General features: G+C 49.7%; 8 protein-coding genes across 8 annotated transcripts; 3 read left to right on the forward strand and 5 right to left on the reverse strand.

Moving 5' to 3' along the window:
* Positions 1–27: 27 nt before the first annotated feature.
* On the reverse strand, positions 28–529 carry FMAN_04489 (putative G10 protein; the record flags this gene model as incomplete). Its single annotated transcript, XM_041828796.1, has 2 exons — positions 28–171; positions 227–529. The coding sequence occupies 2 exons, from the start codon at positions 527–529 to the stop codon at positions 28–30; spliced, it is 447 nt and encodes a 148-aa protein (XP_041679624.1).
* Positions 530–1,284: 755 nt separating this feature from the next.
* Positions 1,285–1,954, forward strand: FMAN_04488 (putative NADH2 dehydrogenase (ubiquinone); the record flags this gene model as incomplete). Its single annotated transcript, XM_041828798.1, has 5 exons — positions 1,285–1,327; positions 1,382–1,443; positions 1,560–1,706; positions 1,747–1,887; positions 1,943–1,954. The coding sequence occupies 5 exons, from the start codon at positions 1,285–1,287 to the stop codon at positions 1,952–1,954; spliced, it is 405 nt and encodes a 134-aa protein (XP_041679625.1).
* Positions 1,955–2,068: 114 nt separating this feature from the next.
* FMAN_04487 (putative DNA-directed RNA polymerase I/III chain AC19) lies at positions 2,069–2,662 on the reverse strand (the record flags this gene model as incomplete). The annotated part of the gene is made up of 3 exons (XM_041828799.1): positions 2,069–2,193; positions 2,245–2,461; positions 2,516–2,662. The coding sequence occupies 3 exons, from the start codon at positions 2,660–2,662 to the stop codon at positions 2,069–2,071; spliced, it is 489 nt and encodes a 162-aa protein (XP_041679626.1).
* Positions 2,663–9,922: 7,260 nt separating this feature from the next.
* Positions 9,923–11,295, forward strand: FMAN_04486 (uncharacterized protein; the record flags this gene model as incomplete). Its single annotated transcript, XM_041828800.1, has 2 exons — positions 9,923–10,143; positions 10,218–11,295. 2 exons carry the CDS (start codon positions 9,923–9,925, stop codon positions 11,293–11,295), a joined length of 1,299 nt encoding a protein of 432 aa, XP_041679627.1.
* Positions 11,296–12,193: 898 nt separating this feature from the next.
* Positions 12,194–12,762, reverse strand: FMAN_04485 (uncharacterized protein; the record flags this gene model as incomplete). Its single annotated transcript, XM_041828801.1, has 2 exons — positions 12,194–12,480; positions 12,573–12,762. The coding sequence occupies 2 exons, from the start codon at positions 12,760–12,762 to the stop codon at positions 12,194–12,196; spliced, it is 477 nt and encodes a 158-aa protein (XP_041679628.1).
* Positions 12,763–13,964: 1,202 nt separating this feature from the next.
* Positions 13,965–15,535, reverse strand: FMAN_04484 (putative serine/threonine protein kinase; the record flags this gene model as incomplete). The annotated part of the gene is made up of 2 exons (XM_041828802.1): positions 13,965–14,096; positions 14,159–15,535. 2 exons carry the CDS (start codon positions 15,533–15,535, stop codon positions 13,965–13,967), a joined length of 1,509 nt encoding a protein of 502 aa, XP_041679629.1.
* A 6,755-nt stretch (positions 15,536–22,290) lies between these two features.
* FMAN_04483 (uncharacterized protein) lies at positions 22,291–22,722 on the forward strand (the record flags this gene model as incomplete). Its single annotated transcript, XM_041828803.1, has 1 exon — positions 22,291–22,722. One exon carries the CDS (start codon positions 22,291–22,293, stop codon positions 22,720–22,722), a length of 432 nt encoding a protein of 143 aa, XP_041679630.1.
* Positions 22,723–23,771: 1,049 nt separating this feature from the next.
* FMAN_04482 (uncharacterized protein) lies at positions 23,772–25,912 on the reverse strand (the record flags this gene model as incomplete). The annotated part of the gene is made up of 6 exons (XM_041828804.1): positions 23,772–24,470; positions 24,526–24,935; positions 24,994–25,369; positions 25,432–25,581; positions 25,638–25,719; positions 25,791–25,912. The coding sequence occupies 6 exons, from the start codon at positions 25,910–25,912 to the stop codon at positions 23,772–23,774; spliced, it is 1,839 nt and encodes a 612-aa protein (XP_041679631.1).
* Between the last annotated feature and the right edge of the window lie 97 nt (positions 25,913–26,009).

Consider the following 26,009-nt stretch of genomic DNA (forward strand, 5'->3'; position numbering starts at 1 on the left):
TCGCCTTCGCATTCGCGCTTGTCGTGTCTAGTCGCTTGATGCGCAGCCTCTGCAACCACAGCTGACGCACTCAATGTCTTCGTCACCCTTAATCTCCGCCCGCGGAACACGACAGATGCATGTGCTGTTGAAATTTGTCTCCTTTGTCTGGATGCAGCGCAGACAGCATAGCTAGGCAAGGTCAGCATGCATGGCTCACAAGACAAACGGCGGTTGGGACACTGACCTTTTCATATCCTTGTTTCTTCCACTTCGCAATCAACATCGCGTCCGCGTAGCCGTTTTTCAGCAACCAATCGTACAGCTTCTTGCTGATCGCCTCCTTCTCGTAGTAAAGCTCATATACGTAGCGGCTGCGTTGGTGCGAGATCTGGAAGATTTCCCATTGCGCTTGGTGCCTAGGACCTGATGGCGGCGGCTTGTTCTGGGCATCCTTCATCTTGTTGGAAAATATGAGCAAGTCATTCTCGATGTCCTCAAAGCCATCAGGCGGCGGTTTTCGTTTAGACGAGTGTCGGATGGCGGGCATCTTTGGTTGTGTGTTGGCCTGTTGAATTTGTTGTTGGTTTTTCTGAGGATACGTTCCTGTCGCAACGAGAAATGACGTTAGAAAGTTGCTAGCTACTAGACTAAAACTGACTTTTAGTCTCCAGTGCCTGATTGATAGTGGAGGCGACCCCCGACTGCTCTCCGACCCAGTAAGAGAAATGCCAGCGAAATTCCGAAGAAAGACATGAGGGGTAAATTACTTGGGTACCGAGAACAGTATAAGAGCTCTCGTTCCTCCTTCTCTCAAAACCTTCCAATGACAGTCGTAAATTATGAACGAGATTCCAGATGTCTTAATGGGCGAATCCTTTTCCGGTCTGTCGGCCATAGGTAAGGTCGGTACAGTAGTACTCCGTACTCAGCTGTTAATTGGCCTACCTATTAGACACAATAGGCACAGAGTACGTAGGCAACGACGAACTGGAACACAGCTTTAATGGCTCTTATTGGTTCTTTCCCCGATAAGCGCTCAGAAATAAAGATATCTGTGCAAAATAGGCCCATCTGAGGTTATTAGATGTCCTTAGACTTCCTGATGCTTTGATTCCGCCGGCCGCTGACGAAAAGCAGACCTATGAGTGGAAGATAGGTTTCGTGGCGGTGCATTGGTGTGTGGCGTTTGTTCACGTGACTGCATCACCGCGGTGCTTTCGTGCATCTCCCGTCGGTTTCGGGAATCTGAGAAACGTCAGAGCAGATTGGTTTCCGACGTCAAGAGAGCATCGATTGCCCACCATGGCCATTACGCCGACCCAGTTTGCGAAGAAGACGGCGCAGTGTGAGTCTCGGTGTACTAAACTGCTTTTCAAGACATGACTGATGCTCTGAACAGCGGCCAATTGGTCTGATGCCAAACGACGAGTGCTATCCTCCTACCGAGAATGGATTCGAGCTGTATGTTACCCACGACCCATTCTCTTGGATCACGATACCCCTGGCATCTATATGGCTTTCGAAGAAGCTTGTCCAGTGGATTTGCGACCGACCAGCTGCTGATCAACCAGATATAGGCCCCCGAAGTCCAAACCATGTACAACATGCCCATGCCCGTCTCCGCCATTCGAACCCGTATGCGGCAAGAATTCGAACGACAACGCTTTGTGAACAAGCTCTCTGTTGTGGATGTTCTTCTCTTCAAGTCCCACGCCGAGTACCAGGTGCGCTCGAGCTCCATAGCTGGATTGAATTGATGTACAGTGGGGTTTTATGCTGACCTCGTGGACACAGGAGACAATGAACTTCTGGAAGCAGACCAACCACATCATGGCCTACTTCAAGGAGGAGAACTTCCGAGGTGACAAGCGACTGCCATCCAGCTTTATGACTGGCTTCCTCGAGGTGAGCATCGAACTACATGGCGCTCTGCCGAGGAAAAGGCTGACAGGATGCATAGGGTCGCAACTAGCAACAAGGGCTTGTGTATATATCTCATTGAAAGGGATTCCTCAAAACGCCTCTATTTCCATCATGATCCATGTGAATGCAAATACTTTTAAGTCCTGAGCACATAATTTCGGGCTCATCGGTCAATCCCCTGCTCTGCGTTGTAGGCCTCCCTCTTGGTCCAGAACTCATCGGCGACCACATCGCATACTTCTTGAATGTCGACCAACCCCTTCTTGAGAGCGTCAACTGCAGTTCCACCTGAATACTTGTTAATAGGTACAAACCCGTGAGGGCATTGCGTATACGTACTGTAGGTCTGAATGCGGATATTCATCTTGGGCTCTGAGGGGTGGGGGATGGAGTAAGCACAGAACTCAACATCGGGGCTGCCATATGTTAATTGGGCTTCATAGTACATGCTAGGGAATACAAACTTTTTCATGATGATATATCTCAGCGCGTTTCCGAGTGTATGACCTTCATCAGTGAACTCAAAGGAAGCAGCAGTGTCTGTTGAGCCAGGAAGCTAGTGATGTGTCAGTTGATATCACCATTGTGTCTCCACTGGTTTTGTGCTTACGATTCGGACTCTCTGGGGCTCAATCTCCTCTTCTTCCTCATCCTCGACATCCTCGTCATTCACCTCAGGCTGCGCAGAGGCTGGGGCGTCCTCCATGTTGGTATCCTCAGCCTGTGGCTGCTCTTCCTTCTTCGTTCGCGCGGGCATTTTGTCGCTTGTGAGAAACAAATTTGCAAACAGCGGGGAGCCTTTTTCTGACTCTGATTCCTTTTGGGCTTGAGTCTGAAAGTTTGGATCTGCTGTGACTAAAAGAGATATCAAGTCGTCTCTTTTACTGGGAATTGTTTCTTGTAAATTTTTGGTGAGGCTGAGAAGTGGCGCAACGTGGGGCATCTCGATATAGAAAAAAGGTCCTTTCTCCTGATTGGCTCACCATAAGTTTGTTCTGCTCAGTTATTCATCGTGTTCCGTCTCGACAGGAACATTAGTCTCTTGCAAAGTGTCTGCATATAACGTGGAGTCTAAGCATACTTATACACTATTCAGACTTTATACGAAATCGAGTCAAAGGCTGCTGATCTGTATTCGATCTAATACAACCTTTCTTTTCCAAGCTGATCTCTATAAACCGCTAAGGTTAGATGGAATATAAGATTCGCCAACGCCCCCTTGGAACCAGTTACCTAGTAGGTACTATATAAAATGCAATTTCCGTTTCAAATACTCTAGTCAGTTTATGCTCTAATCGGGTTGTAGTTTAGATGTCATGAGCACGGGTATCAACGTCTGTTAAATTTTAACATAGCGAGTTAGGTGATTATTGGATGATGTCCATTCCTGTCCATTCATTACCAATCAATTAGTACATCACCAAACACCAATACTGTTACGGCTGCAGTGTATATATAGGTAGCTAGGTACCTAAGTTGTTAAGGTGCTTCTGTTGCGTTTAATGTGGTTCTAACCTGCCTACCCTACATCTAGGGTAGCTCTATCCGCATTATAATTGCAGTTACTTATTGTCTATAAGGTTGTTTTATTCCATGCGAAATTATTAGTAAATATACGGGGTTCTTGTGTCATATTTGGGTTGTCGCTTGTCGGCAAGTCTATGTCCATGCGGTCAAGTGTATGTCGATATATAATTTTCTATTGCCCCGTCCGAGCCAAACAATATGCCTATAATCAACCGACGACAGCAAGTTTATAGTTCGAAGGTATATATGCTGCCCACCAAGTGAATAGATGCTATATACCGGCGTAGTTCATAATACGTAGACTGCTATGTATTATATCATGCATCAATCCTACGCTACACGCAAGCCTCATGTACCAGACATCATCAAAGCGGTGCGACCAACATAAGATTAACAAAAGATAGTCTTGCTAAATGTAGGCCACACCGATTAGATCGGGCGGACTGAATAAAGGGCTGGTATTGCCTGCTACATATGATCGTTTGCCAACGATACCAGAGCCATATGGGTACGGTGAAAGCAGTCACATTCGATCGAGCACTGCTTTTGAGCGAGAGCGCTTGAAATTACGCGACTTACAATACAATTATATATGCAAGGGCGCAGGCACTGCCTTTCCACCGTAACTCACAGAGTAACAGCATCATCCGCGTTACATCGGTAGTCAAACTCAAGTTGACATCGTCCGTGCTCGCATAGAACTAATCCACCGCAGACAGAGCACAGTTCCGACTCATACGAAATAAAACCTTATAGTATCGGCAATTTGTTTCGACAAGCTAAAAGGACATCCCAGTATCGCTTGCAACTCGTAACAGCGCAAACATCAATGTTTTTAAATAGCAACCCTTGGTGATTCTCCAAGGTCCATGTCAGGTAAGACGCCGCCTTGTTGTTGAAATAACCTCACGAGAGAACTATACAGCCCTTCAGCCGCCTGGCATAAGCAAGGTAGCCCAGTGAATGGATCATGGATGGCAGAGGATGACAAGTACGTGCCCCGTATAGTGGAGGGATAAGTCAAGATGAGGGCTAAACCACATAAGGTGTTGACACGGATTAGCTCTGATCATGTTTGAAGGTAGTAGGGACGAGCCAATCAAAGGCCATTCCATGGACAATTCGAAACATGTGCAAACGACGGCGCCCAGAAGAGGGTGGCTGCAGAACGAATTGGGCATTTGTGCGGCGTCGCGTTGCAGTAGCGCGAGGTGTGTGGTGTCAGCACAGGTGGAGGAAACCCTCCACAGAGCTGCTAACCTGAGACAACGTCTCAGGTGAGATGAGGTTCGACGAACGAACGACGGCAACACAGTCCCAACGCAGCCGCTGCTGAATGAGAGTTGCAATTGCCCAGATTTACAGCCCTGGGAAAGAGAAACGGATGCTGAAGGTGAGGGAGAAGCGAAAGTAGGAAGGGAGAGAACTTGTACCCAGTAAGTCCTTTCTTTACAAGGCATTCTCGAGGATGGGATAAAAGCCTCCGTGGCTAGCTACTTTCTGGCTAAAACAACCAAAAACCACCTGAGGCGTTGGCGGCGGGAGATGTGCGGCGCCCTTTCTTTTTTCCCCTTCTGGCAAGGGTTAATGGCGACGGCCTTTTTTCTTATTCTTCCTGTACCTATCGAACTCTAGGCTACTACCTACCTACCTAGTACCTAGAGTCCCAAGCTAGCCAAGGTATCCAAGTCCCATGATTCGTTAGCCCAAGGTCCCATTATGGACCAGCTCTGATGTGAGGAGTTTCTCTCTCTATTCAAGGGCATGTACATAGTGCTTGTGAGGCCGATGAAAATGATGAGTCCGTCTGCCACAAGTGGTTGGCCAGGATCAAGACGAGAGGGCCGATCGAAGACAGGGACATAATTTGTACAAGGATTGTCGTCATAAAGGCGGAAATGGAGCGCTGTCGATGCAAGTGAGACTCTTGAACCTTTACACCAACGTGAATTGGCGGGGACCAAATGTTGGATGTTGTGTTACGAAATCCAACTTGTCCCAAAAATACTCTCAAGTCCAGTTGTGATATCGATCAAGCCAGATTGGCTTCTGCGGTCACGAATTTTTGACAGCGAAGGGTTCTATTCGAGTTCCTCAGTCTTGGGGGAAGGATTGTCAGTTTTGTTAGTATGTAACTGATGACTTTTTTCTCAGACATGATTGATGGACATCAGAACGTATGCAGATCATTTCGGAAAATCGCAATAGGCAGTGTGAATAATGAAGATCATGATATTTCGAAATAACGTGCTGAAGCAGTAAGACTACATGTTACACACCAAGACAGCTGGAGGTGATTACTATACTTTTCATCAGCCCATCGTTTGCAAACTTCCTCTTGTTATTTTGACTTACCTATAAAAGCGAAACTATTGCCCCATGGTGCACGGTAAGCGGGGGGGAGCCGAAGAGGGGGTCCGAAACAATTGTAAGGACATATCAAGACGGAATGGACACTCCTTTGCTTCCAAACCTATCTCTATGGCCTCATTGATATCAACGGGCAAACATCCTCAGAGTGATGGCATTTCCCTATCAACTTGTCCAGAGGCCCTTGTGGTTCCTAGCATAGCAGCTGGTATGGGGGTTTACTGTATTATCCAGGTGCACAATATCCATCAAAGGATCGTCAGGGCCCAAAGGATGTTTGGGGGTTCCGGGGGCGAGTGAGGGGCAAGTTTCAGTGAGAGAGAGAGAGAGTGGGCGAGTTAAGATGGTGGGGAGACGACAGGACGGTATCATTGGAAGTGGGTTCATTTGGGGATGCACCGAAGATTAATGAGTTGCCAGGTGTTTTTGGTGAAGTTCCCAGTAAAAAGCCAGGGTCGATGTCAGTGGCCACGAGGCAGTCATCACTCCAAGACTTTTGACATGAGGATGTTAGTTCCATCTGCCTCGGAATGCCTTCTCCTAGCCATGGGAAAAATCGAACTCTGGCAAGGGCGACCCATGTTCTCCGTACTCGAGCCCCATTGAGGAAGGCCCCCGATCTCACCTGCCTACGGTACATGCATGGCATTTTTGACTTCCGTTGGTAGGTGAGGTTATGTTGACCTTGCCGAAAGGTGAAGGTTAGGTACTGTAAGGTTATAAGGTCCATGTGGATATCCATCCATCCATCTATGCATACAGCAGATGGGACGGTTTCACAAGGTAGCTGCGATGGTACTACCTTAGGTAAGGTAAGTAGGTATTCTCACCTATCGCTTCCCGGTGAACGAGAATCGTCAAAACCTCTCATCAGCAGCAATATAGAATCGTCCAATGGACCCCTTTTTAGTGGTCTTGGTTTGCTGATGACAGACAAAGGGCAAGTTATCATTGGCTGCTCTTCCATGGATATTAAAACTATAGTGATTTCCTCGTGGACCACTGACGAAACAAGTTGCATCGTTCTTCAGTTGACCGGCTCTTTCCCATCCCGAACCACCAACCAGCAGCCTTGAGACCGCTAGCGTCCCAGCGCCATGGGGTTCACTAGCGGCGAGCATCAATAGAGCCTTTTGACAAAGGTGCTGGCTGCTGATACTGGCTGTTACAGGAATGAGATGGAATGGTTTTCAGATTCTAGACATCCCTGGAGGTCCATCCACACCACTCCCCCGTTCCAGTAAGACACTGAAGCTGAAGCTGCCTCCGGAAACACGGTGCGACAGGTGGTGGTACGGCTCACAACGAATTTGTCCTCAGCAGTGATCTGAGACCTGCGTTATGAACCCAACGTACTGCTTCTCAACAGCCAAATGCTTATCTGAGTGTCCGAGATCGACACAAGAGGTTTATCAAGGCTGAGGAGCGGTCAAGTCAAATTTGATCTTCAACAACCAGGGTTCAAGCAAAGGTCTATAGAAGCCTCCCCAAAAGAGAGAGAGAGAGAGCGTCTGAAAGGAGTATTAGTCAGCCTTCAGTCAACTGAATTTAGGATCAACAAGTGGAAATGAGGAACGACGCGTGATGGAGCTAGAAACTCCATGCTCAGTACATTGGAGGCAAAGGACATCACATGCTGGTTGAATGGAAAATCAAAGCAGCACATCACGACCAGTATAACAATTACACACAACTCGTGCGCATATGAGGTTCATGGCCGATAATTCGAACAGGGATCTGCGACCAAGTAGCAGCAACTGGGACCACGTCGAAGGGTTTGCCAGTAGTATTATCAATATCAAACCGCCAGCAACGGTGGGAGCAAAATTTATGTCAACGATGTCAACAACGACTGGCCAACGTTGGCTTGGGTCGCGTGCATCCAGCAGCAGGATTCAGGTGAGGACCACCCCGGACCCTGGTTCGCCATGCCTCGTGTGCTGTTTCCTTGAGGATGTTTGCCGGGCTGTCAATTTTCCAGTCCTATCTGGGTAGGAAGGTACGCAGGCCTCGGATAGCTACCATTGTCTTATTCTTGTCCTGTTGGTCGGTATGGTTCGATCTCTACGAACCGATATGCTCTGGAATAGGGGCCTTTGCACCGCTCTCTGTTACGGTTAATACATGAGTAGGTAGGCAGGCTGGTACTGGTAGTAGTTCGTCCTTTCTGAGGTTTTGGATTGGTGCTGGATAGTCTCACACCCCTGGACAGACCTAAGGCATGTACATACACTGTGGCCAACCAGGCGCACCCCAGTCATTTTTTATTCTTTCGATCACATCCCTGTCCCTTGGCTCGTCTCGCCGGGTTGGATCCATTGCTTCAAGATACGAACCAGGCGTTGTGCTTTGTGTCACTTTTCTCCGTATCCCCCTTCATAAAATACATGGCAACAAATAAAACATCGCCAGGTTCCCAACTGACCCCTCATTGATGATATGGTGAATCTCTGCTGTTATTCCCTTCTTCGCCGTTGTCGAGAGATTTGAGATTTTGGCACCATCTTCCTTCAACATTGCGTCCCTCTACCACCTCCATCTACGTTCGAGAACCTGACTTTTGATTGATACGTGCAACCGGAACTGCGGCTATCTGTGATCGCTCGCTGTCACTCCTGTACTATTGCTACCGCCGTCACCAACGCCTCTCCCTCGTCACATCTACAGTCGGTTGTGAGAATCTCTTCATTCGCTGATCCGTTGTGTCTGGCCCACGGTCTTGCATATTTACGTTGTTGGCTAGCCGCTTGAACTGCCTGCACCGTCAGTACTTACAGGCCTAATCACACAGTCGGCCTATCTATATCGACAAAGATCCTCTCTTGTCGATTTGGATTTGGATTTCTCTCGCTGTCCCAGACCCGACTGGCACAGTTATCAAGGACATCCATCCCCTCCAGAAGGACAGCCGCCAAGAGGTCGCGTTACTTTACCTCTCCAATTGACCCGACGGAATAAGCAATTCTGTGCAGGTGGTCGTCTCCCACTACAACGACCAACTGAACTTGGGAACCAACTAAAACCAACTTAGTTGAGCGAAACCAGGCGAAACACGGGCCTGCCGGGCTGGAGCCAACATCCCAACCCAACCCATCCCAATCCACCCCGTACCGAATTTGATAAAACAAAGTCGCCAGTCGATCGACCGAGGCCACTTTGACGCCCCTGGCTTTTTCTTTTACTCCTTCGACTACCTATTCATTTACTCGCAACTGTAACTGTAACTGTAACTGCAACTGCAACGAGGAGAGGAAATAACAACCGGCTTATCTCTTCTTCTATCCTTCTCGGTTCGTCATCTTGGTTTTTCTTTCTTTCTTTCTTTTCTTTTTCCTTTCGTCTTTCTTTTCCCCCTTCTGAACCCCCATCCCCATCTCTCTCTTTCTACCTCCCATTTTTGCATGTAGAACAAGGGAAAGCAAATTGGATCTTGCTTCATTTACTGCTTGCTTTGCTCTGTCACATCTCGCACAGAGCTGAACCGCCCGCTTTGAGCTTGGACCCAAGTCAGAGCGCGCAGGGCAAAAAGAAGAGCGAGTCGTCGTCGAACCATCCACCACCACCACCAACGGACCAACCAGCTTCTATATCTGATCTCTGTCGCCTGAGCTGAGCTATCGATAATATTATTCCTTCCAGCCCATCTCAGCCCCAGCCCAAATCCAGCCCAGCCCAGCCCAGCCCGGCCTCCCTTTGTGTGGTTCTGGTTCCAATCAGTTCTGGACGTTCTTCTGGCTTTCTTGTCCGTCACTCCCGCGACAAGACTCACCCAAAGTCAAATCGAATCGTGTGCTGACTCGAGTCGGCCACGTTCACGATCGTTTCCATTCCTGTCTCACTTTACAATTACGGTCGTCTCCGACCGATTCGTTTCGATCCGTTTTTGCTTGTCTCTGCTGTACTCGCTAGTCAATACAAGAAAGGAAGTCTCTAACTAACTCGCACGAACCCAGACCCAGAAAAACCCAGGTACTCGGCTCACTCTGGCTCGCTGACTGGCCTGGCCTGGCCTATTCCCTCCTGCTTCTCCTTGCAGCTGTCCCGTTCCCGTTCCTGTCTCCTTACAACACGAACCACCTGTCGCCATTTCCCACAACCCTGCACTCGCACTCTTTTCATTATGAGTGCTGCAATTGCAATGGCTCCCTCTCCCGCTCCTCACGAAAGGTTCTCCAACCCCGAACTACCCGCTCCCTCTACTTCGGCTGCCACCGTTGGAACTTCCCCCTCCGCACAACGGTCTTCTCTCAACCTTTCGACATCGCATGCGACAACCCAATCCTCCACCAGCACCAGCCCTAAAGCTGCGGGCCAGGGTACCAAATCATCACCCTCCAGCGCGTAAGTACATCTCCTTTCCATCTCCGTCGTCGCCATCAATTGGCCACTCCCTTACTCACCACCTGCCCTTGCAGTTCACGATCAGCCGGCGCGCCCCCTAGGATTATTGTCAAGAAGGAACCTGCCTCTCCCAGCATGACCCATACACGACCTCGACCACGCAAACTCGACCTATCCAAGAATACGCCCAAATCTAACCAGCCAACTTCGGCACGACCCATGACAGCTCGTGACGGCCTTGCTATCCAAGAAGTCGGTATCGCCTGCCTGTCTCCTGGCTTTGTCACCCAAGACCCTGTTATGAAGGAGCAGCTGCAGCGAAGCATGTCAGTTCGAGAGCAACAACGACACATCATCGAAGCTAGACTTCACCAGCAGTCTGCTAAGGGGGACGGTCCCGACAAAGATCCCCTGTCACAGTTCGCCGCCAAGACGCCCGGCATGTCGAGAAGAAATAAGGCCCCTGGCCTCTCCATCGTTGCGCCCTCTCATGAGCAATTTGCCAACGAGAGAGTTATTCAGTCTGCGCCTCTGGGCCACAGCTTTACAGGACGTCAACACCCTGCTCCCATGACCCGTCACATCACCAACCAGCCATCCAACCTTTCGAGTACTTCTCATATCCACCACATTCCTGCTACCCAAACGGCCAACCGATTACCGCCTATCAGCGATGTTTTTGGCCAAGGCCTGTCAGCGCATCCCGACAATGCTCCTCAGCCTCAGTCTCTCTACCCTAGTGGCCCCAGCTCTCGTGGGCCGATGACGTCCCCTGGCCACCCTCCACCTCCCCAGGCCCCTACACCTGGACGAGGTCGTGAGTACAGATCCGCTGAGGAAGCGCAGCAGGAGCTTGCTGGTGGACGGCCGGAACTCCTGCCTAAACTTGTCCACTATGGTGGACATCAGCCCCCGACACCCCCTTCCCCAGCTCCCGGCAGTCGACCTGTGGATGCTTCACGAAGCGCTAGCACCAGCAGGCGAAGGACGAGGGCTGAATATGAGGACGGCAGTCCACCCCTGGGCCATGGACCTGCTCCCACTCGTCGTGGGCCCTTTGGTGCTGGACGAGATAGCCCGGAAACTCAGCGAGCCAAGAAGGAAGAGTTTATCCGATTATGCGAACGCGCGTGGGATCTATTCCACTCGTAAGACCTCGAATGACCACCAATCAACAATAATCTTTACTACAACGGCTAGTTCGCTTTGGTCGTATTCTTAGCCTAATAATCCAGGCGTTATTTCTGTTTATTACTTCAACCATCTTACTATGTGGCATGCGTCCAGATCGGCTTTAAAAGGTTGGATGATACGGCGGTTCGCGGAGCTGGAGGTTCACTGGGTGGACATAATGTTTTTCATCTTGACGACGCTATGAATACTGTGCGTCAATATTCCGAATGTTCAGAGGTAACAATCTTACACCAACAATCTACTCCTCGATTTGAAGCACCATCCACTTGTCGATTGACTTGGCTGTAGTGGTTGTTGATCATGGGCTCTACTATTTTTTGCAGTAATCGCAACATCGGGGCGGGGACAAGGCAGATATCCGGCTGTGGCTCTCTATTCTATTTATTTATACTCGTCTTCTATTTGGTTATTGGAAACGGCTTGGTCTGGTGGGCTGCCAGATTCCGGGTATGAGCAAGATGAAGGGGGTTTGGTTTATGTTTTTCTTCTTCTTCTTGCATACTTATGTCGTTATTGGCCAGGAATTGGCCCGGATTTGCCTGGATCTATTATTGGCGACGGTTTTTGTAGACCTCGCGTGGTGTACGGGACGGGTTTGGAAATAGGATGAGGTAACTGTTAAGGCAATACTTGGCTTGCAGGTCTCTGTAGTTTCCTTTGTGATATAAATAATCCATTCCTTGAAACACAGGTAATCTGGTTACAAAAAATACTTATGTTCCTATATGTCAGGAGTGGTCCGAATATACAACATGTACGTATTACGTATCCTGCATAGACAGACTTAGAACCTCTACAAAGGAGCCCTGTTCTTCTATTCATTCTCCTTGGTTATATCCGGCGCATCAAGGACTGACTACAGCTTGCTGGGTGTTGTGTTGGGAAACCCAAACTTTGAGATGTCATCAGTTGTTTTTCCATCCAATGCAAGCTCAGCAGTAAGTCGACCGATAGCGGGAGCAAGTTTGAAGGCATGTGCATTACCGAGAGCGAGAATAAGACCCTTGTGCTTCTCTAACTCGCTGATGATAAACTGTCGATCCGGGGTGATTGTGTATTGGCAGGTGACGGCTCTCAGCTCATCGCCTCGCTTGGGAATAAGCCTACACAGAAATCGGCTGAGCTCGTTGCCATGTACGCTCTCTGGGATCCATGTCGTTTCTTCCAGCGTCTTGGCCAGCCTTGAGAGCAAACTGCTGTGCTTCGTGCTCGCGAGGGGGCTTGAAGTAGGTTACCTGCCTGTATGACGGTGATGGGGAGCTTGTTCGTCCATGCATCAGCAGCAATGATGACCTTGCGAGCGTGATAGACGCCTTGAGACGTTTCAATCGTTACGCCTCTGCCGGGCTGGGGCATCACAGCCTCGACGCGTGTGTTATCCATGAGAACGGCGCCGTTGAAGCGAGCCTGGAACTGGAGCGTCATGACAGCCTTTGCGGCGTGAACAATGCCCGAATCAGGCAGGGGTCAAGACTGTGTCAACTCCCCGAGGAACATTGAACCCAGGCCATCTTTTGTTGGTCTCCTCGGGCGTCAGAATCTCATAGGGGACGCCGTCGGCATCGAGGCTAGTAGTAAAGTCACTGGATGGCGTCGGTCCCTTGTGTGGGAGAAAGACGACACCTCCCGTGATAGTCAACACCTTCATTCCCGACGGCCTCTCCAGCTCCGCCCAGTCTTTATAAGCTGACCGAGCGAGAGCGACGAACTCGGGAGCCCCATATGAGGTCCTGACAATACGTGAAGTATCGTGCGAAGCGCCGCGAACGTGACCCGGGAATTACACCGGGTAGACTATCCGATTCACGATTATCACCACTTGCAGGTGCAGTCAGAAAAGGCATGTCTGAATAGGTAGTTCATGGCGAATCATGTCACCGGCTACTTGTGCCGATGATCAGGACTTTGCTGGAATCGGAGGATGCTTTGAGAGGCGGAAACCTGCCACTCTCACCACAATCAAGTCATGGGGACTACCATCTGTGACACCAGTAATTGAGCCTGAGCCCAGAGAGAAGAAGAACAATCTTGGATATGTGCTCTTGGCATCTTTGTGCTGACATGAGAACAACGTCTTGTCTATTCTGCTTTGCTTCATGTTTCTTGGGTCTCTACGACAGGAGTACATACCACCGACGCCTCTTTTCTTCTTGACCTCTGGGGACAGAGATAAATCCAAAACCATATGTCTTTGGAACTGAACTGCACTTCCTGTCTGCTCGGCTTAGGACCTCTTGGCCTACCAAAGGTCTCTTTCTTCCCATGATTCATATCCATTCGTGTTTGCCTTGCACCGTCCTGCCCTGCCAGGACATGATGCGCTTGAAAATGATTAAAAAACGACGATGATTCTGTTTGCAATGCGCCCAACACCGTTGCTCGATTAAAATAACAAAAGAAATAGTCCAAACGATGGGTCGTCGAATCATCACAGTGGCTTGACGTGGCTTGCTTCGCCAAACGCAGCCATCAACGCCAACCCGCTATTTCCGCCCTCTCGATATTGGCCATCCTTCTAGAAGTCCCTTTCATAGTTGGTTCCTTAACCGTACGCCCTGCTCAAGTCGATTACTCATCGAGTTCGAATCGCTCGAATTCAGAGGTCTCCAAATTGACCATCATCTTCTTCATAGACCCTCTTCACCAGCCTTGCATAGCTTGATCTCACGTACCCATTCTGACTTAAGGACCTGAGCGGCCGTCAAGCGTCGAGTCGGGTGGGGGTCGAGAACTGAGTAGATAACATTGCGGCATCGCGCCTTGTACAGAGTTAGCACGGTTGCACAGTACCTTGGGTCCTTGTCACATTGAATCAACTTACCCGATGAAGAGATTCGATGGGGCCGTAGCCCTCCTCATCACGGCGACCCTCCAAATAACGGGCGTAGAACTCATCATCGTCCTTCTTGGCCAGTCGCCAAAGGTGTCGTCCTGTTCTCATTGCCATAAAGATGACACCACAAGCCCACACATCTACAGCTCTGGCGTCAAACTCCTTATCCGTGTATTCCTCGGGGGCAATATAGGGAGCAGAACCGCATAGGCCAGATACCATATGCGCGTCTGTCTCCCAAGCCATTCGGAAACACTCTCCGTTGCCAAAATCAGTAATTTTGAGGGCGCCACGGGTCGTCAGGAGTAAGTTTTCTGGCTTCAAATCACGGTGCGCTACTCCCATTTCATGAAGATATTCGACACCTCGCATCATCTGCTTGAAGAAACAGTCGGCTTCTTGTACCTCGAGCTTTCCACTCGAGAGAACGAGTGTGTACAAATCTCCTCCAGCGCAAAATTCCATGACTTCGCAGTAGTCGCCCTTGGCATCCTTAAGCAAATCGAGTGTGTGAATAACGTTGGGATGTCGAAGCGAGGACGATATGCAGAATTCGGCTGTGAGTCGCTTGCTATACTTCTTCTCTGTCTCCTCTGGTCGGCGTCGGAACTCCTTGACAGCAAAGAGCTTTTCATTGCTGCCACCGATCTTCTTGTGGGAGATTCGAACAATGCCAAAAGCACCACGGCCGACCACCTCCTGGCATTTGCCGTATTTCTCGACCAGGGTTGTGGTTGCGCTGGGCCCACCTTTTCTATCGCCAGCTTCTTCTTTTTCTTGCTGTAGTGTATCCACCCAATTTGAAACGAGCGATAGATCGTGCTCAGCGGCTGCGTCCTGCTTCTTGCCGATGATCGCTCTCCACATATCCGAGAGCTTTTCCTGACGTCGACTAGATTTTAAATGATGCTCATGGCCACCCTGTGCTTCCGGATTTAGAACAAATCGTTGAGAGGGTTCCTTGCCACTGGTCGATTTCGTAGCGGGTTTGGCTGGTGTCGTGGCCTTGTCAGTCGTTTTGAGCGAAACCTTGTCGCTACCCTTCTCGGTGGACGAAGCCTTTGCCGCGGGTGTAGAGGTGCCGTTTGTGGAAGAAGCCCGTGGGCGATTAGGTAAATCGACAGTCGAAGGGGCGGGGGTCGGAACTCTTGATGTATCCTTGGATGAGAACATGCGGGTGAGGCGGTTCTTTACTGAGGCTGTTGGCTTGAGATGCGTGTCTACGGGAGGATGTCCATTATCAGTAGTTGCACCATTCTGTGGTGCTGGCCCAGGTGACTTCTTGACGCCATCTTGAGATTTAACCGAGGATGGTTTCGAGCTCGATGCGGAGGGCGGTTTTGAGGAACCAGATGCAGTGGGCATTTTTGGAAGTGATACGAGACGAGAGTCACTGTCACTGTCGCTGTCTCTGTCTCTGTCTCGGGTGTTGGTGAGGGTAGTTGAGGCGAAGAATCGAGAGAATAAAGTGACGGAAGAATATGCGACGACCTGGTGCGACACCAGAAACGGGCGTCAGTGAGCACGACTCGAGTAAGGGTCTGTTGCGCAACGAACAAGTCTAGAAGCAACGGTTCAGTTGGCAGGCAACCGAGGCCAGCGTACAGCAGGAAGCCAGGTAACAACAGAAGTGCCGAACGCAGAAGCGCGAGATTTTAGTTTCTGGTCAAATGGCGCAGCGCAGCGCACAACAAGATCGACGAGTGATCAAAAACAGGACAGTGGGGGATATCTGAGTTGTCTTTGGGTCATCGATCTTGGCGGGGAGTGAATGAGGCGAAGCAAAAGATGAGCGGCAAAACGTATTGGACTGAAGTGTACAGTATTTAGGTACTGCAGCGTAGGTATCGGACTGGAGATGTTGATGGTGGCTAAAAAGCCCGTACCAAGAGTGGCGGGTTTCTGTTCTGTTCCGCTCTGTTGTTGGTAGGACCGATGTAATTGATTGAAGGTCCCGAACAATACCGACAAAGAGCTTATTCCGAGGTAGAGCTATGGAGCTGAGCAGAGTAGCAAGAAGACAGCAGAAAAAAAAAAGGGGAAACAGAGGACACTCCGAGGTGGTGCTCAAAGCCGCAAGTGAAGTCTTTCTTGGCTAATGATGATGCCGAACGCCAAGACAAGGCGGGTGCAGGTCACGGAAGGATGTCGGCTTCTACCTAGGTAGGGACCACTATTCGTCGCGAAGAAAGGTAAGGTAAGGTAAGGTACTGAACTGGAGCTCGTACGGAGCAACCTGTAGGAAACCTGTGTCACGATGACGAGACGAGAGAGGTAATTTCGAAATCAACAGCCCAGCGCCTCATGCACTGGAAGCTGAACACAAGAAACTGTAGCCCTCCCCAGTGGCAGCGTTCACTGTAGAACAAACGCCTACAGGCGTTGATGGGCTCTGAAGCCCGTGCAGCTGTACCAACGACAAAAGATGAGAGCAGCGAGCAATCTTTGTCGTGACTGCTAGATAAGGCAGGACAGGAGCAAGGGCAAGACGGAGATGAAGGGTAGAGAAGGGCAGTGAAAGGTGAAAAGAAGTAGTGGTGGGAAAAAAGGGAAGCGGGAATTTTGAAGACGACAGAAGGCAAGAAATAGTGAGTGAGTGAGTGAGGGTTTTGAGTACCTAAGGTAGCCTCCTCTTCAACGGCCTAGGCCTAGGCAGGGTCAGTCAGGTAGGTAGGTAAGAAGGGAATTATTAAACAAAGCTAACTTGTTATAAGCAGTGAAGAGTTCAAACGATCTGTCCCAAATTAATTTAATACGAGGGTGGAAATCCCCCCAGATGCAGTGAGTGAGTGACACACACACAGTACTGCCGAGTACTTTGCAAAGTATGATCCATATTATGAAGTCGCATGTACCTGAAGGGTTAATCCGAGGGCCAGGTACTTGCTTAGTAGTTAGCACCTCGTGGATGGAACCGCTGGAAGAACGAAAAAATTATAGCTCCGTCTTTCTGTAATTTGCCTAGCACTTACAAGGACTCGCACCTGGAGAAATGGTGCGGGCAAGATGGGATTGGATGCCACAAGGACCAGCGACTGTTATTAACCAGTCCGGTTATCAAACATTGCATTTGCCCATCACCCAGGTCCATCTCAAGAAACATCTTCGTCAGTTCCAGTAATTCGGAAGCTGCCTTACATAACTGAGGTAGGTAGTAGGTAGAGGTATACATCAACATCAGACTCCTACCTAAGGTAAGGTACCTAGTAGGTAGGTAGGTAGGTACATAGAAGCCGAGCATACAAGGAACCTAGCCGGAGCAGCGCCGGCATCATATGGGTCTCTTTGATCATGCATTCCCATATATTACCAGTTCCTGGCTACATCAGGTTCTTCATCGGCAAATCCATACCTCAGTCACTTTCTTGCTGAATCTCAGTTTCATCATGCCCTATAATCCACGTTCGGATGTACAGTGCATTGGCCCCCGGTGCAGAGGAACAAAAGCGCTTCAGCTGCTTCAAGCAAGGAGGGCCGGAGGCTGCATCTGGCGGTGGTCAGAAGGACATATTTCCGTACTAAGACACGACAGCTCTGCTGGTCGATCACCCAATGCGCTATTTCAACGTCTCTCGTCTATGTCACTCAACTATGTCCGACATCTGCCACAGCAGCCAAGGGTTTTTCTGGGCGCCTGGGTGAGCCCTGGCCCTCACCTCACCTCACCAGAAAAACCCATCATGAAAGGAGGGGTACACCAGCGCTACTCCGCGGACGGAGTAGGTACCTAGTAGTCATGATGTAGTGTCATGAGTTCCAGGTACTAGAAAAGGAACTCTCACTCAACGTCGATGCCACTCCGGACGACAGCAAGACCCGCTGGAGCAGGTCTCTTGTGGTTTGGGCCAAGACGGCACAGTACCTCGAGCCCGGGAACCGTCGAGCCCCGCCTGTCATCCAACAGGGGCACACATGAAGTACACTCCGGTACGGGGTACCCTTCTCTACCTCCCATTGAACCTCTACATATCTGTCTTTTCGTCTGGTTAGGTAGGTACTAAGTTACCTTGATTATCACAGAAGAAAGAAAAGAGGACCACGGACCTCCCAAAATATGTATGTATGTACAGCCAAGCTTTGCGGCGGAGACCCCCCTGCAACATGGATGGGGACGTGCTTCCATGTATTACTCTCCGAAGGAACGCTTCAACCTACTCATGTATTACGGAGTACGGATACTGCATGCTCATATTCGATATCATATCAGCTGCAATTGCATGTTGTCCAGCGCACATGAACCCAGACAGACGCTGTGACGTAGAGCAGCGAGCCAATCAGTGATACCGAGGTGAGCATCTAAATGTATGACGGCAGATTTGTGAGCCTTGTGCCGCACCGCACCGGCAAGCAGAGATCCGGTCCTTATAGTACAATAATACCTTATACGACAGAATCAATAACAACTCAAGACGAGGTGCGGAGTATACCTAGGTAGGTCAAACCACACGATTAGGACGTGGTGACTGTTTCGGCATGGCGGTGCAAGGCATTACATTGCATTGCATTGCACTGCATCGCATCGCATTTTATGTATGTGCAGAGGCGAGGCACTAGACAAAGTTCTTGTCCCCAGCCGCGCGGTACTGATGTGTTCCATGGTGGTACTGGTATGACGAGGCGGCGGCGGAGGGGCACCAGGGCTTGGTTCACCCAGACCCTTTACTGATGCTTGGTTTCCTAGCCTAGCTACGATCCATTGTTAAATTCTTCGAGCATCCATGTTTGAAGCGGCACTGGGGAACAGTTGCCGCATTTCTATCCGTGCCCGCACCGCCAGATTCAACGTTAGCGCTGGTGAACAACACCAGCTCAAAGCAGAGCCGATGCACTTCAGCGGTCGATGCGGTGTGGTGTGGTGTGGTGTGGTGCGGTGCGGTGCATCTTTGCGGGTACCCTCGGGGGGGTTAAAGGTTTAACTGGCCGCCGCCTCCCCGTCGGTCGACTCTCTAGAAGCGTCCCACGATTCGAAAATAGGTATTGTCTGTCTGTCTACCTTAGTACCTTGGCTACCTTAGCAGTGGCTGGGCTAGAACTTGCCCAGGTAGCATGAGGAAAACCTGCCGCGGTCAGAAGTTTTTAACGACCATGTCGTTGATATATATATATATATATATGTGTGTGTGTAAGTCAAACAAAGGGTGCTTTGTACGACAAAACTACTACCTATACATGAGGAGTTTTCAAAAGGTAGGCGTGGATGCAGTAGGTAGTGGTTTGTATCACGTCCTCGACCTATCTCAGTACCTAGCTGGCTTGGAAAGCTGCCACCTCCACTACCACCTATCTAGGTACCTATTGACTGACATGTGCCATGGATGGTTTGGCTGACCAAGCTCTATGGGTGGTTTTGATTTCCAGCTTGTTCGAGGCTCATCCGAACCTCACACAAGCCGAAATCACGGCTCAGTCATAGAATATCCCAGCTGCAACACGGATCTGTCTTTAGAAATGGAAAGTCACCGTAACGTTTTCCTCCTGATAACGTGACAAGAAGGCCAGCTTGGTCTGCTCGCCTTTTTGTATTTGACATTATATTGGATACATGCGTGCGTGCGGAACCCTTGGTCTGGTGCTGACCCCGGCCAACTAAGGTAACCTAACCGTTGGTTTAGCAGAAATGCCAAGAAATGGCGCATGCCCGGGCAGGGACAGAGATCTGGCTACGGAGGAGACAGGGCAGGGATGTCGGAATTGTGGAGGTGATGACAGCGTTACCTGGGTAGGTAGGTAGGTAGTTGAGATGTGCCTTTGAGAAACTTCTTGGTCCAGGGCTTACTTGCAAGCGGTTCTGTTTTTGAGGTTCTTGATTGTTACCTCGCTGATGATGAAATATTAGCTAGTGATGATAAGGAGAGATAGAGAAATGCCCGGTAGTATAGGTTGGATCGTCGATTTTCGAGTAATATCCCCCGTTCCTTGGTCGAGAATCAATCAATGTTTCACATAAAAGAACTTTGACCTTTTAACTTGCCAAGATACCTGTTCATGGTGATGAACTCTCGTAAACGTGACCCGCGATCAGTACGTCAAACCCGATAATTCGTGCGTCAACCCTCAAAGATAGTCTCATGTTAGTGGCGACGTCTCGGCATCAAGACTATAAAGCCCATGTGCTTTTGCACTCTCCTGAGGCTTCAAAATGAGTATGGCACTTCAAGTCCCCAGGGTAAGGTTCCTCTGTACTCGGTGCTCCATACCCACTTTAAGGTATCATGGCTGGCGGATCATTGGCTGGCCCTATAACATTGGCATCAGCTGCTTGTTGAACCCTGCAAATGTCCCTTTGTGAAGAAGAAAACGAGTACATCATGATTATCATGAATTGGCCTGCCATCTGAGACACTGAAGGGATCTTACGTAAAACTGTGCGTACTGACCGGCATTCAGGAAATATGTATAGCAGATAAGTATCAGGTAAGATACTGCAGTAAGAACTTCAACGTCGTCAGAGAAACCAAACAACGAGCTGTCGAGTATGAATGAATAAAAACCTAGGTACATGTAAGGTATGAAAGGTGGCTTCATCTCATTCGAAGACGGCAAGGGAGAAGGAATCCAGCTCAGAGTCACAAGCCGATTCTTCCACATCGGTGGTGGCTGTCCCGAGAAACGGTAGCTATCTTGTTTACAAGTGATATCTATATTAGGGGGTAGATGAGGTACTCTCGCTTCAAAACGACCTGTCCTGTAGTTATTGTCTATCCCAAATACCGAAGAGACCATTGTTCCTCTCTTGGGTTTGCTCAGGCCCCTACAACCGGGCTAGCTTGGCATCGAGACACGCCTGTATCAAATATGTATGTCTTCTTCCTGTGTCAATATCCTTTGCAATCTCATTCGAGCCCAGTAAAGAACAGCGACTGGTAAGCTGCTGGTCAACGTTTTGTCCCTGTGGGTGGCGTTACACTGCTACTAACATGACCAACCGTTGGATGGCATCGACAACAACACCACTGAGTGGGAGGAAACAGGAGGCTCAAGTCATACACACCGTGATGAATAGATTCCCCTTGGACCGGAATCTCGATATCAACCGAAGTAAACTATGAGGTGTTTCCACACATCCGCACACAATGTGACAAAGCGGCGTGGCCTGCTGAGCTGCTGCTCTTCTATTGTTTGGAAATACGATGCCTGCTGCATAAGGTACCTTAGTAGGCATCCTTTCCTAAGGTAGGTACAGGTAGGGTAGGTACAGTAGGTAGGTATTCACGCATATGCACCCATCTTGTCAACCTCCCATAACCACTCAGGGAATCCTCTCTTCCTGACAATACAGTCTGGGGCTCTTCCATCCCCACCAGCCCTCAATGGAGCTAGCTCTGCCAACTAATGCATCTGGCCCTTTTTCTGTAAGATTCGTTCACAAAGAAGAGGCCTCCAGATTGCTCGAAACCGTGACCCGCTCGCTTAATCCATCGATCCATCCATCAAGCTACAAGGGTTGGGCTGCCCTGCGCAAAAGGCTTGAATTTTACGAGTGCTTCTTCCGACTTTGACATCCTATCCGCCCCAACTACCCGAAAATACTAGTTACTTAGGTAGTAATATTTTCTGGGCCAATCAAGTCAACATGCCGATTTGTTGAACTCTAGCCTGGTGCTGGGCAGCTGGGTAGTATAATACTCACCCTGCAACCCTCGGTTTCTCATCTGGCCTACCTCGGGTGGGTTTGTAATATTTGTTGAAGCTTTGGCACTGAGCAGGGCTGCCAACTTGCTGCATGCAACCGTCACGAATTGCACAGCTTTGATCGGCATGGTGGTATTCAACTTAAGGGTTCTTTCTGCTTGCAGGGGTGAAAGCTTGCACATCCCTGCAAGCTGGTCTTTTAACAAAACCTTATCACATATAAGGATTATTCCATGTGTTCTAGCGGAAGACACCCCTATGGATAATCGATTAAAAATGCCAACGTCTTTGGATGATTCATGTCAAGGGAGAGAAACCGACATAACACCTGAAGGACTTTCTTTCCTTGACCAAGGAATCTATCTTATCTTCCTTCTGTTTATACTGGATCAGGCACCTTCAACATGCGTACCTTAGGTATGATCGGGTCCCTACACCGCTCGACCCGCGTCTATCACGTATTAACATTTATTCACCACGAATATCCAATGTCAAGCAAAATGGGACACTTCGGCGACTCCCTCCCTGGTCTGGCATTAGCAAGCGACAGATATCAAGGACTACTGCATAGTAGACCGCAACCTTTTCGATATCTGATTAATCTAGGTACTTACATACTATCTTGTGTGTTGACGTCACACCGTCTTGATTTACATACATACATACAGGTAGGCAAACAAACAAACAAACAAGCAAGCATCTTGTACAGCATCTTTTACACCGACAACAAAGTGCCTCCACCGTTCAGACTACCCGTGCTCTATCGCCGAGAGCTCACTGGCTCACCTCACTGGTTCACTTCACTATACCCAGTCGACACCTGTCAAGCCAGCCCCCAGTTCTGCTGCCGAAAAGCCATCTATCCCTGCAGCCCGCACAAGCTTATCGAAGTCTTCATCTTGACCCTGCCGGCCAGATAGCGACACACACAGGCCCATGCCACACGCACACATACATACTTAACCCAATTATGTCTCACAGCAGCATGTTGGTGGCCGTCAATCGCAACCCTAAAGGGGTCTGCTGCTGAGCTTCGATAGTACACTTGATGTATAGTGACACCTTGGGCAACCGTTTCCACGTGGCGCCGGGTGTTCCTGGTGTCTTTCTGTACAGTGGCACCCACTTATGCATGACGAAGGAGTCATCCCGGATTTTTATATCCCGTCTTCGGGAGAGCATCCCGCTGCCGCGACTAATCTTGACTGACACTCACCGTTGCTGTTCCGGCGAGTCACGTTGTCGAGAATGGCAAAGCCTTTCTGCCAGCCGTGCTCGGACAATTGTCTCCTCATCGGCCAGCATGGAACCGACGTATCAGGCTTAACATCTTGTCAAGATGTTTTATCTACTGGCTACGCCTGCCCGAAGCCTTTGCCTGTGCTCCTCGTCATGTAATTCGTGCAAGATACCTAAGATTTCACATCTTATTTTATTGGAGGTTGAATTCGAGAACGGCTTGGCTCTTGGCTGCCTTGGCAGTTGCGCACCTTGCCTCAAATCACAAAGTTTGTTCCTTTCTTCCATGGCTGTCAACCTCCTCACCAAAAGCCTGGCTGCCGACCACACCGAAATAGAAGAGTCACCGCATACCTGAACCTTGTCTGTACGTCTCCTCTGTTTCGTGTGGTCGAGTTGCTGAGGCTCCAAATATGTCAGCTGCACGGCTACTCGTGCCAGCCTGCAGTTCATACTACTGACAGCTGCAACTGAGGGTATTTGCTTTGCTTCGGAATATTACCCTCGTTGCATCCAACGCTCACGCTACACGGTGAGCACGCTTTTTCACATAGTATCTCTTGTGGTATCGTTATCACTGAGCTTCTAAAATAGTCCACCGCCTTTGATCCGCCACTACCAGCCATGTTGTGTTCACCCGCAGCGCTATAATGGTACAGCGTACTTTCCAAACGCGTAGCCTTACCCCAAGGTGTAGCTTTATTCCCCAAACCAAGGCCCAACTTTGTTCTCATTGCTTCCCTGAGAGGCCAAGCTTGGATGTGAGGTGCGAAAGCTTGGCTGCTGGCCCTGATTTCTGTAGGCCATCAGAATTCTCGGAGGGGTCTTCATTCCCAGTGAGCCCAGGGACCGCCTTCAGTTTTCGTGTCTCGTTGACGAACTTGGTCAAATATACTGTTGGTCTTCTCGAAGAATCATTCTGGCCAGACGTGATGTTCTCTATAGCACTTTCATACGCTCGGTCGTACACGTTGAAGTCAACGGCCGTTGGCGAATCGGACACCATATCTGGAGTAGCCTCATTGGAAGCGAACTCGTCCATTGTTCCTGTGCCGATTCCCAGGAATGGGGTGTTGTTTCCCATGGTTTCGTGGATTGGCGGGATTTGGCTGCTTTCATCACTCTTTTGATTCAGAAACTTACGCCGCTGGTAGAGCAACGCCTCGATCACCTCTGCCTTTGCCCTTTCTTGGGACGCATCAAAAGTACCTTCGGCGTCTTTACGCGAGCTGCAGTTAGATCTGGCGCGATGCTTGGCCAGAATGGACTTGAAGCGATGGATGGCTTTCATGACGCAAAGGAGGTGATTCATCTTGCGAGTAAAGGCTCGATTAACCTCAAGCTCATTTGGAGGTTCCACCATGTTGGCACAGTTCTCTTCAGCGGAGAGGAGAGTGTCTGTACCCTGCTTGGTGACCCAGGGGTGTTCCTGCTTAGGTATTAGCTCTGTTATTTGGGGCGCTCGCAAGGCCTGAACATCTTACTCGAAGTTTATCCATGGTTATGCGCTGCTCCGGGTCTTTATTGAGTAGCTTCTTCATGAGGTCGGCAAAGTCCGGGTTCTCGTCCTCGGGGATAGAAGGTTCATCGGTCCTGATAGCGTCGTACATGTCCAAGACTCCGTCACGGTTGAATGGAATGCGCCCATACTTGAGGCAGTAGAGCGAAACTCCCATGGACCATATATCAGCAGCGGTGCCAGACACGTCGCCATGCTTCCCACAAAGTTCAGGGGGAAGAAAGGCGGGTGATCCTGCAGATTTCGCTGTTCTCATATTTTCAGGTTTTTCAAACATCTCGGAAACTCCAAAATCAACGACCTTGAGCACGTCATCGTCAGATAAGAGGAGGTTATCTGGCTTGATGTCTCTGTGGATGACACCCTGAGCATGAACTGCGCGACATATCGTTAGCACCTCAGAAGAATTGGGGTTCGAGGTGGCTGCACTCACGATACTCAATGGCCAATATAAGGTCTCGGAACCAATAGCGGCAGTTTTCCTCAGGGTAGGGATTGGCGTGTTCGTCAAGGCCGACCTTCATAACGACACCCTTTCGGCACATCTCTAGGACCATATAGATGGAATCTTCCTCGGGGTCGTCAAGAACCTCATAGAGCTGTACTAGATTGGGGTGGTTTAGTTTCTTCATAATGGCAATTTCCTCTCGAATGAGGTGCAGTGCATCATTGGAGTCTTTGACCCGGGGCACTGAATTGAAGGGATCCCGACCGCCAGGGCCCATACGCCTTGGGCCTCGAGGACCCTGCCTGAGGATCGTGGATTGGAGGCGTTTCCTGAGTCGAGCCTTGGAAAATTCTTTTACGGCCTGAGGCTGTGTAAGTCGGAGACGAATTGGGCTGGCGGCTGGATTGGGGGCACAATACTCACATATTCATTTCCGAATTGGTCCTTTGCAAGATGGACAGCGCCATAAGAACCTCGGCCGATTTCTTCCAGGATTGTATACTGGTTTACTCGATGGTGAGAGCAGCCATCGGCATCCTCATCCCCAAACTGTGTCTGCGCATCGAGGGTTTCCTGTGGAACTGGTCAGCCCAGTAAGGCCTTGCTTGGTGCTGGTGTTAGTTTCGCACCTTGACTTCTCGATGGGCGCTGGGGGTTCTCTTGTGATGCCGGAGAGGACTCGAGAAATGAAGAACTTCTGTTGGTTCCGTCCTTTGTTGATGCGAGTGTCAACTGACCCATTGGGCGCATTCAAAAAATGAGTAGCTCTGAGTCTGACTTACAGGTGATGGACGAGTGGTGGGGGAGGTTTATCGCCAGAGGCATCGTCATGTTGGTCGACTCTGACTTGAGGCGAAGGGAAAGTGAACGAGGGTCTCATCTCTGGATGAGTTGCTGCGTCCATTGTCAAGGATGATTGATATGCGATGCGATGCGCTCGCTGTGCCTAGACAAAGATATGAGGTCGGGCGGGTTGGAGTTGCTCAAACCGAACTCAATAG

The sequence above is a fragment of the Fusarium mangiferae genome (genome assembly GCF_900044065.1).
Source record: "Fusarium mangiferae strain MRC7560 genome assembly, contig: FMAN_scaffold003, whole genome shotgun sequence".
NCBI classification, from domain to species: Eukaryota; Fungi; Ascomycota; class Sordariomycetes; order Hypocreales; family Nectriaceae; genus Fusarium; species Fusarium mangiferae.